Here is an 11,237-nt window from a genome sequence, read left to right as displayed (position 1 = left end):
CAACACGTTTATGCATTATTTTTTAAATTTTAGGAATCTCATGAGTTTTCACTTGAGCAGTCCGGATTATAATGGCAGCATGAGGTGAGATCGTACAAATTAGTTTTGTAAAGTAAGCAAAAGCAGCGGCCCGCAGTATCTATCGTCTATTTCTGGCTTGCCCAGACCCCCCTTCCCAGACTGACGTCAGCAGAAAGTTATTTTCATGAATGGAGGGGGCGGTCACGAGGAATCGGTGACGTGAGTGCTTGCGGAAGCAGAGCGTGGAATGTTGGTACATTGTTGTTGTTTTGTAGTTAATTTAGTACGAGGATACACCGCTGCCCGTCCGCTGGACTCTTTATACCACCTGTGTCAAGTTACTTGGTCGCCCTTTTCGGGAATCTCCTCCGCCACTTTTTACGCATTCCAGTTCACAGATATCCGCGTCCACAAAGGTAAGGCAGTTTTTTGGGAAGATGTTTTGACATTCCTTTCTAAATTTGCTCAAGTTCTCACGGTGACATATTGGCGCTCGCTGACCGGCTCATGTCGGCCACACATGCTGATCGTGTCGTACAACTTTTAATCCCTGTGATGAAAGTTGATGTCGACTTTGTACATTGTTTGGTGCGGACACGTGTTGCGCTGCAGTAACATAACACAATGCCCCAAAAGGGGCTCACAGCTCGGTATAGTCGAGTACAAGAAGTGCCGGAAGACTGGAATACAAACTTTGAATAACCGATAACTTTTTTTCCCTCAGCACTTCATCCAGTACGGTATTTAATAACAATAATTTCAAAGGGTTAATGTAAGAGCGGGTAATAAGTAATACGTAATCATATTTTAAAACACAAAGTCTTACATAAGCGCAAAAAACATATTCAGCACATTCACTGAAAGGCATATTTAAAATGACGGTGCTATTTTAATTAGTGGCAGTAATGTTACAAAAGTTTGTTTACGTAATAAAACGTTCTTATAGGCTCCACACTGAAGTAGTTATTGCAGAGAGCCACTTATTCTAGCTCTAAGATATAAATACTGCACTGTTTTTATTTTATTATGTATTTTTTGGAGATTTATTTGATCATTATTTTCTGTAAGTCGAACTAGAATTTTCTAGAAAATGGAAGTGAAAACATTGAGTGAAACTAAATGATGTTACCTTTTTGACTCTCTTTCTCATTTCAACACCAAGTTTATTGCAGGCTGCTATAATACAAAAGAGGCTACCAGCCTAATTTTGACACTGGAAACAACACGTGGTCTGCGTTTTAGACATGTGGGACAAAGGGCACGATTACTGCACTACTCAGGGGGAACAAGCAGTCACTGATCAACAGGATTGGCGCAAATTTCCTCAAACAATAAAGGGAGAGGAAAAGCCTTTAGCTTATCTTTCTGTTTAGCTGTTTTTTTCGTAGACATGAATGTTTAGGACATTTTTAGGGGATGATTTGTTTTACCCTGTTATATAAAAAAAAAAAAGATAAAATAACTTACTGCTTATATTTTACGAACCTGGACTTGTGATCTTTTAAGGCCATTATGATTACAGTATGGAAAATATTTGTCTCTGAGTCACTTGTTTCACTTAGATGGTCGCCCCAAGAGGCTTTTCTGATTCACTGCTGTTTTGGTGGGTGCACAGTGTTTGCTGCATTCAGAGAGGCAGTGGGAGAGGGTGCACTCCTCTGTCATGAGGTTAACATGTGGTTAAATCACCAAAGTGATGATGTCTTCTTTGGATGGGGAAGTTGCAACGGCTGACTCATTTGATCACCACAGTAGTCTGTGACAATGACAAGGCACATTGGAAGAAATTCCCCTGAAGACACAGGATAAAGTTTAATTGTCTCCACTTCTATGCAATTTCTCATTTTGCTGGTCAGCGTTGATGGATCAAAGCCGCGTAGAATGCATAAAATTTTTTGTGGTTGAGTATTGTGAAAGTGAAATAGCTGTGGTTGGTTATGTGGTGACTCATAGGGAACATGATTGCTATGGTGTTTTGTGCTCCTCTTCCTGGGAAAAAAAGTCTTGATTATTGACTTTGGAAGCCAATAACTTTGTACACAGCTGAACATGCCAGACAGACAATAACATATCAATGTGTGAACAGGCCTGTGGGGCGTCCTTCCAAAGTGACTCCCTGGCAGTTGTACTGCTCACCCCGCCACCCTTAGATTGATGTCATCCTCCCTCTTTTCTGTCAGGATGTCAACCTGCTGTTTTCACCTCATTATCATGGGAGGTGCGGCTGCAATCTACTGTTTGTCTTCAATTTGCGGGACTGTCTAACTGGGAATTTAGTGGGGCTAACCTGACCTTTTATTAACTTCCCAATTCCATCGTAGACAGCAACGCAAACACTTCACAGCTCCAAAGCATTCAAAATGTATGCCTTGCTGTCCCATTCTTTCTGTCCAATGCCACTGCATTATCTAGTTGTTTTGGAGGAGACTCAACAGCCGTGTTTGAGGTTGTTTTGCTATGTCTCACTGGAAAATGAGACGTGGTGTGATGTAAGCACCTTAGAACCAGATTATTAATAATTCTCTCAACATTTACACCTATTTGTTTCCTGCATAGTAAAACGTTAAACAAGAGTGTCTATATTTATTTATTTGCATTCTTGACATTTCTTTGAGCATCTCCGGTCGGGAGAATATCTTAGCTCAGATATTTGGTGAGTTCTCCTCCCTTTCCGCACAAAAGTTCCAGTGGTTATGCCAGCCATTTCCAAGGTTCTCTGTACTTTTCCTTCCTCCCAGTGAAACAACGGGATTTTCCAGGAAACGTCAGATCGGGAGGGTGTGATTCCCTGCCGCTGGTCGCCGCTTTTACCAGTAAACAGCATGACTCACTGCTCAGCTATGCTCTCCATTTCCTTCACATAATATCCCACCAAATGTGCTGCGCTGGAGAAAGAGCAGAGCGCCACACGCCCCAGTTTGTGGAGACAGTTCTCCACCTATCTGAGAGAAATGCAAGAAGAGCAAGAGCTTTGTCAGAAGAGTGTATCAAACTGTCAAAGGCAGCAACAAGTCTGCTTTCTGCTGAACCTACTCCCAGGATGAAACAAACAGAGAAGGAGGACATAGAGCTTAGACAAGCATAGTCTGCATCTATCACTGGAGCATGAGCGCATATGTCTTTGTCATGCTGTTTATTTTAGGAGAAGGCTGGACCCACCAGTTACCTTATGAAACTGAAGTGCAGCTTTGAACTTGGCCAGATACCTAACTTTAAAAACATAACAGTGAAGACAAGTTACTTGGGTTTAATAAACTGAAATTTACAGTCTCATATAAGGAGTGAGTTAGTTTAGTTAATGTTGGTTGGTAAGAATGTAGAATGCAGCCTTGAAATGGCTCAGTTCATCTTCAAAGCAATGTATACGACCAAAGAACAAAAAGCAAAGCAAGTTTACTAGAAACCATTAATAGCATAGGTATTAAATGTATAATGTAATAGATAGTTGAGGGTTAAGCTAAATGACTAAATGTAAGCATCTCTTTATTCATATCTAATATTATTTTTGAGCAAGCGGTACATATTTGGTTATTAGGCACTAGTTTAACATCTTAAGGATTAAAAACAAAACATCTGCTCTATCAGGAAAAAAGAAAAAGGTGCCATTATACAATTGCTTCATCAAAGAAAAGCAGTGGAGTCAGGACTTTCACACGTGCGCACACAGCCTGCTTGTGATTTGTTTGGCCAAGTGAAAGATGTGAGACACTTCTGAATTCCAGACATTTTGTAAATTTTGCAGCCGTTGTGGGATTGTCTGAACTCCACCCCCATAGCTGAGTGCCTCGCAGGATGTATTCAAACTGCACGTTCCCTCTTCAATGAAGATTTGCCTGTGTGCATCTGAGGATTTGCACATGTGTGTTCACTCAGGAATGTGGTTTTGTTCCTTACCCGCCATCTGCGGCTTTTCTTTGGGGTATTTTCCCAGACTCCTTTTCTTACTGCTATGAAAAGCCTGATATGAGTTGTTTTTTTCTGCGCTAGAATGAGAAGTCACGATTTGTTGTGAAATGTGTTTGTCTCGTCCATGTGGCAAAATTATAATGAGTGGATTTGTCTGCGTAATATAATTGGTGTTTTTCCTAAAAGGAAACCTTGGCATCTTGATCAGGAAAACCATGTCCCTGTGTGATTTGCAAAAACATAAGCACACGCCTGAAGAATTTCAGGGAAACAACCTGACCTCCTGGTTAAGCTGGTGACCTACCACCACTTCATGATCTTTGCAAGAAAATCCAGGGACCCCCCAACACAGTACTACTCAAATTATGCTTTCCGCGCCAACTTGAGATGAACTTCTTTGCAAAATGAATCAAGGATATGAGACAGGGCGACAGATGTTCTCAAACTGTCTTAACACGACTTTATGTGGCTCTTGGTTTAGCTGTTTGGTTGGTACATAATTTCTCATCTATTTATTTTCCAAGTTGCAATCCTTTTGAGGTTTGTCTGCTTGTGACAAAAACACCCAAATGCATTTTGTAGTCATGTTCAGTTTTAACTATTTTAAGAACAATGACTAATGCTTGGCAAAAAAAAAAAAAAAGAAATGGAGTAAAGTTGTTTTTCAGCTTCAACGCTTCAAAGTAAGCATCTGCAGAATCTTGTATTGGCAATATTTACAGCAATATGATTGGAAAACATGATAAGTGTCCCAAAAGGAACAGCCACACCCAGAGTATTTTCCTCTAAGAAAAGCTGCAGCTAACAGCCCTGCAGAGAATATTTGCCCTCTTACTGAGGTATCACTTATCGCATGCTCACTTAAATTGTTTAGTTGGCAGAAATTTGTGTCAGCACTGTGGGCTAAATATATCCACTAGAGTTAAATAAGGGCATAGAGCAGCTCAGGAAAGCCCAGTGTAAGAGGATCTGGGCAGCGAGACACAGCCCTAAATCGATAGACTACATTGTCTGACTGCAAAAATACATCGGTGACTAGAAAGGAAACTATTTCTCTGTGACACTCTATCTCCAGGAATTTTCCACATGCGTATCTACTGCCCTGTAAAGTTCAGCATAACTGTAAATGTTATGCTGATGCCTGTTTTAATATCTGTGCGAAGAAGACACAGTGGTGTTGGATCAACTGTGTCTCTGTAGACCCACAGGCAACTGATTTGAGGAATGAACAACATAAATCGAAACTGAAGGGAAGCAACATGATAGAGCATGGACAAACAGAGGACATATATACTATTTAACACAAGATGCCATTTAGTTATCAGTGCAAGTGAGTGCTTCTTATTTGTACTATGTATAGACTGTGTTGCGGTTATGAATGAGACTTGTTTACCCTTTTGGTGACCATGTGACTCACACTCCCACGCCCATTTGCAGGGTGTTACCATGGTAGCAGTCGTGCATGGAACAGTGCACTCGTAGTCAGGCTGGTCTGCAGGTCCTGAAATGGAGCCTTGGGGGATGTGTGCCTCTCACAGGATCACAGCTCAGCGCTCTCGCTTTTTTTGGCCATGGTAGCTGTCTGGAAAGCATGTGCCTCCCTGTAATGAGCACAGAGAAGCTTTTCTAAAGCTGCCCGGGCAAAATTGCTTAGGGAGAGGACTTAAATGCATAAGTTCTATGACGAAAGGAAGAGAGAGAAAGAGAGAGAGACTGATAGCTTGTTTCTAATCTTGCCTGGTCTAGTGAACTACATTGTCAAGGCCCTCCTCTTCTATCAAAGGAATATACAGTAGGCGCTCTCCAGGGCTGCTGTTTCATGGTGTCATGCTGCCCTCTGCTGGCATTTGCTGCACTCGTATCCCAACATGAATACTGACAGGAAAGTTGGGATGCTTTGATGTCTTTGAAAGTGAATTAATAAGGAGTCAAAGGTGCAATGTTTGCACCTATATTGCAGTATCTGAAAGACACCCAAGGATGTTTGATGGAAGTAAAAGTATTATGAAACTAATATGTAAAAATACAAATGAAACGTTCAACTCTGGCATTGAATCTGTAAGAACACATGATGCTGATAAAACTATTGTGTACAAAATACAATATTCACATTTTTAAATAGTGTGGAGTATATGTACAATGGGTCTATGAATACAAGATGGAAATAGTCAAGTTATTTACCAGTATGCTGGTGGCCGGGATCAGGCAGAGATAATGAGTGGATCGACGTACCAGTGTGTTCAAATTGTATTTAAGTGCAATGCTTGATGCTATTTGTGAAATGTTAGCTATTAAAAAGTTTTTTGTTCTTCCCATCATTTCTCAGTGCGTCTTCTGTGAGATTCTGGCCAGTTGCCTGCATGCAGGGAATGACGACTCATTTTAAAACAAGCAAAGCTTTAAAGGTGAGTGAAAAAGGCGTTTTTTTTTTCTTCTTCATGTTGTACATGCAGACATGGAGGTGCTATTCATCCACTGCTCATCTCTTGTAGGTCAAGAAGGAGGTGGGTGAGAATGCCCCGGCACTCAGCGATGATGAGCTTGTGGCCATGTCAGTGCGGGAGCTCAATCAGCACCTACGTGGGCTGACCAAGGAGGACGTCGTGCGGTTGAAGCAGCGACGAAGGACCCTAAAAAACCGGGGCTACGCCGCCAGCTGCCGCATAAAACGCGTCACCCAGAAGGAGGAGCTGGAGAGACAAAAGACAGAGCTGCAGCAGGAGGTGGATAAACTGGCCCGTGAGAATGCCAGCATGAGGCTGGAGCTGGATGCACTGCGGGCCAAGTATGAGGCCCTGCAGTGTTTTGCCCGGACTGTGACCCGCGGGCCCCTCTCGCCGGGCAAGGTGGCCACCACCAGCGTCATTACCATTGTCAAGTCTACAAACCACAACAACTCCAGCCAGACCCCATTCTCAGCTCACTCCTAGTGTTGACAGGACTGGGCTTTCATTCTCCTGCCTGGTCCTTCCCGGTTCTGACCCAGCCTGAACCTCGCTCATCCTGTACTGACAAGACGCTCAGTAGTTAGAGTGATGGATGGAATGGGGTGGCAAGCTCTATGTGATGTTATGCTGCATTCACAACTCTGTCTCCCTCCTTCTGTCTCTTACACAATCTACATTGTCTGTGCACTGTACAAAACCCCTCCCTGACCACCAGCACCGGCAGGGTATTGGGCCTCTTTGACCCTATCGCCCTGACTGACAGGTTTTCGACAAACATTAATGCGGCAACACCTGCCCAGGACAGCTCTGATATCTAATGTACTAATTATAAAACACGAGAGATTTCAGTAGTGCATATGTGACAGTAAAGGTATCTGTAAAACCTTTGCCAAATCAAGATTTTCTATACAAAGAATTGTCTCAATGTAAATTGAAACATTTGAAGCTGTTGCCTTTAAATTAATGTGTTATTGATTTATATAAATTATTTTCTCACATATACTGTGGTTTAACACACAGAAGACTTAGAGTTCCAGTTACCAGTGGTCTCTAACCACATGTCTCTTTATGGTCTGTTTGGAAAGCACTGCGTTATGCATACAATAGTAAAGCTGTAGGGCTCTACCAATGATCTAGCAGTATTTATATTCCTACCTTTGTTATGCAAAGTATTGCTCTGTGGTCAGTCATGCTAAATGGCATGCCATATGCTGGAAACTAACCAGTACCCTCCAGGAAAGACATTCATATTTATAAATAGCATGTACATAATTATTGCAAAGTAATGTATCATTTGTGTTTGAAAACTTTTGAATCATTAGACCAGATTTTGCCTGTTTGTCTTTACAAGAAGAAACTGACTCGAAAAGGATCATTTATACCGTTTTGTCCAAGAAAAAAAGAAAAAACTTTTTTCACATCCACAGTGTGTTTGCGTCAGGTAGATCAGATATCAAAGAGAGACTTTAATTTCTTGTCATAATGGCTGATCCACAAAAAACTTGAGCTTTATGTATGCTGCTCGACAAATAGTCCACTTGTCATTGGGTCTGAAAGGTTCGGTACCCTGAGCTTTGTAGTCAAAGACATTGGTGTCTCCCTGAAAGGCGCTGCATGTGATTTTGTTGATGTCATTGTAGATTTGAATTATATTTAATTTTAACAGATCTTAAACAAAGTTGACAAGATCAAAATTTGCAAGTGATTAGGAAACATTTGGGCCAGAATTGTTTGGTTCTATATTTGATATTGCTCAGTGTCTGACATGATTTAGCACTTATAAGGAAGGTTTTAATTTACAGTATAAAGAAAGCAATTTAAAGGAGAAGGGGATGATGATGAAAGATGGTGTTTTTGAAGTTATAGGGGCTTAGCTGAATCATGATTAAATGTGGTGTGACCACTTAGTGCAAGGTCATTGTAACTAAAAATGATGCACTCGTCTGTATGCCACAACACTTACTGGGTGATGTTTTGCCCCCATTACTTTATGCGCCACTCTTTGGTAGGTAATCCATATTGGATATAGTGATAACCAGAGCGGTCCTTACAAGTGAAATGCAACTTCAACTTACTTCCTGTATATTACAGAAATGATAAAGCTCCCACTGCCTCTGTTGTTACTTCACTTTGAAACTCCGTCCACATAGAAATCATTCCTAATGCTGGGCAATGAGACATGCCGCTGCCGGTGTTGGTAACTTTGAAACTGAATCTATGTACTTTGCTTTTTGACACGCTCTTCTACAAGAGAACTCCTGACGCCCATCTCTAGAAACAGTGGTGTCATGACAACTAAATGCAGTGAACAACTTTCTCCTGGTGTACGTTTTGAGATATTTGAAATATGAAACTGACTTGAAATCAAGCTGTTCTTACTGAGGATCCATTCCTAATTTGGAGTGAAGTAGAGATTGTTCATGTCAGGATTTTCTCTTGGCTAAGAGGACATGACTGTTCTTCCCCTGTTCCATAGCTGCAAAGAACAGTATGGGGAATTTTGCTGCTGTACAACCTGCTGTGATTTTTAAGCAGGGGCATTGCTGTGTTCTTACTCTCATTTTGTATTTTCACTTTGTTTCTGTGTTGATGCATCCTATGTTCTCTTTCCAATACTTAGTTTTATATGCATATACAGTATATAAGAATATGTTATGTATTTTTCTATATTTATGTCCTTTACTATCCTGGGAGTGGTGTGCTTATGTAATCATTCTTTGAAGTCTAATAATGCTGATGCTGATCTTTTTCTGAAAACGTATTCACATTTACAATGAGAAAACTGTTCTCATAACTTAAGTCTTGTTTGTGAGTATTTATTCCCCATGAATAGTTCTTCTCAGCATATATATTTGTCTAATTCACAAATTGGACAGACTAGGATTACATGCAGGATGCAGCTAATGGTAAGAGGAAATTGTTAACATTCTGACTGGGAGTTTACACTGTTGCTAAAGAGCTCATGTGCATCTAAATTACTTCAAAACTTCAAAACAGATTTAAATGTAATGAAGTGACATGTTGTAAGTAAATCTATCTATGCAAAGTAATTAATTAATTCTGGGTACATGTCATAGTCATTTAGCTAAAAATATATGGTGAAGGTCTAATTTAGCTTAAAAATCGATCTTAAAATCTCATAGAAGTTTTACATAAATTATCGAGATTATGTTGGTCTGATTATTAGATCTGATAATATTAACAAATAGGACACTTGGCCTCTATTAGTCATATTAATTAATGAGAGAAGATTTGATCTTTAAAAAAAAAAAAAGCATTATTCTGCATGTAAACCTAGTCCTTCGTTGCAGAGTCTAAGGGCAACTTATTTTGCTTTTTAAAAGATGAAAATTGATTTGACTTTTTCAAACGACGACGACGACGACGATGGTGGTGTTAAAGATTTTTCTGCAAAAAGATATAATAAAAATCCAAAGCTGCTGAAGACCATCCAGCTAGACACATTAGGTTCTCCATTAAATCCAAGGAAATTAAATACTTTGCGTTAGCACGTCACTAGTACATTTCAAAACAATACTGCTCTTAGCATTTTCTGAGAAATGACAGTGACCTATCATTTCAGAATCAAATCGTTTTATAAGAGGCACTGTTTCTAGCACTTATTACTGTATTTGGATCTTGGATGAATGCTTTTTAGCGGCACACCTCAAAAATACAATTCTGAAAGTATACATTTGTGTACTGCATCATAGTAAAAGACAAACCTCTCTCCAGGGGAATTCAATAGTCTGTGAATCCTGCATCCAATGCAAGCCAGCAGAGGTTTATTCATTTATTCTGTCAAATTCTTTCCAGATGATTTACATTTTCTACAAGGCACTAAACTACAGTACAGTAAAAGCAGCGAAGCAATTGGGTGTTAAACCCATTAAGGTTTATAAGTGAAAAGTGTTATAAACATTAATGCTACAGTTGAAGTGAGTGAAGCTTGTTGTTCCCAGGAGCTGTAATAAAACCATTTAAGTTATTTTATTTTTATATGAACTATTACAATACAATGTAGAAATAAGGTTATTTGTATATCTTGACTAGGTAAAGATTCTGAATTTCAATTGTCTTAATGAAAAAATCTTGAGTAAATAAGCTTTCACACTCAAGCTCTGCCAGTCCTACAAGCTACAGCATTTAACTTTAGCCAATTATAGAAGGAATGAAGCATGTATGGATCACATGGTTGTGGGTAAAATGATGACTGAAAAAGAGTGAATGTTAGTTCAGCAACAGCAGTTTCTATGTTTCGTTTTTGCTTTTTGTTCTAGTCTTGTGGCAACACATTGAGGATTAATGGGTGACTAAACTAGGAAATAAGGCAGCATAAACTGAATAAGTACCCTCCGCACCTTGCCATTACTCTGCTCAAGTATTTATTTCATTGAGTTATGTAATTTTATTAAAAACACATCTAAGTTATTTTTATTTTACAGTCATTTATTTACATGTTTTCTCAATGAACTACCCTCATGTACAAACAAAATCTGTATGTTTCTGCTCCAATTTAAAGTATGGTAAATTATTCCTATAATAGGTCTGCTGTGTCTGTTTTTGTACTTTCTAATAAAGCTTTTTCATCATAGAAAATGTGCATACCTATATCAGTGCAATGTATAGATGGTTACAAAAAAAGTGTTATTTTACAAATTTCCAAACAGGACTAGGACACACATACATTAACTACTTATTTTTTGTAACCAAGTGTAAATTAATTTCTGCTTACTCCAAGGACAGCCATTATTGGCACAAGAGGGTATCAAAATTCAACAAATATTGAATTGATGTACAAAAGTGTTCTGTCAATACCTGACGTACTCATAATACACTTTTTTTCTTCAACATTTCTCAAGT

The 11,237-nt window shown here is 39.5% G+C and overlaps 1 protein-coding gene across 1 annotated transcript; it reads left to right on the top strand.

Annotated features, from left to right (window-relative positions):
• Positions 1-253: 253 nt before the first annotated feature.
• Positions 254-10,973, top strand: mafk (v-maf avian musculoaponeurotic fibrosarcoma oncogene homolog K). The gene is given in 4 exon segments (XM_067476566.1): positions 254-337; positions 340-437; positions 6,254-6,332; positions 6,420-10,973. Coding segments are annotated over 4 exon segments (684 nt in total). The 5' UTR covers positions 254-268; the 3' UTR covers positions 6,858-10,973.
• Positions 10,974-11,237: the final 264 nt, after the last annotated feature.

Source organism: Channa argus, chromosome 15 (assembly GCF_033026475.1).
Source record: "Channa argus isolate prfri chromosome 15, Channa argus male v1.0, whole genome shotgun sequence".
NCBI lineage: Eukaryota > Metazoa > Chordata > Actinopteri > Anabantiformes > Channidae > Channa > Channa argus.
This window is presented reverse-complemented; position numbering and strand designations above follow the sequence as displayed.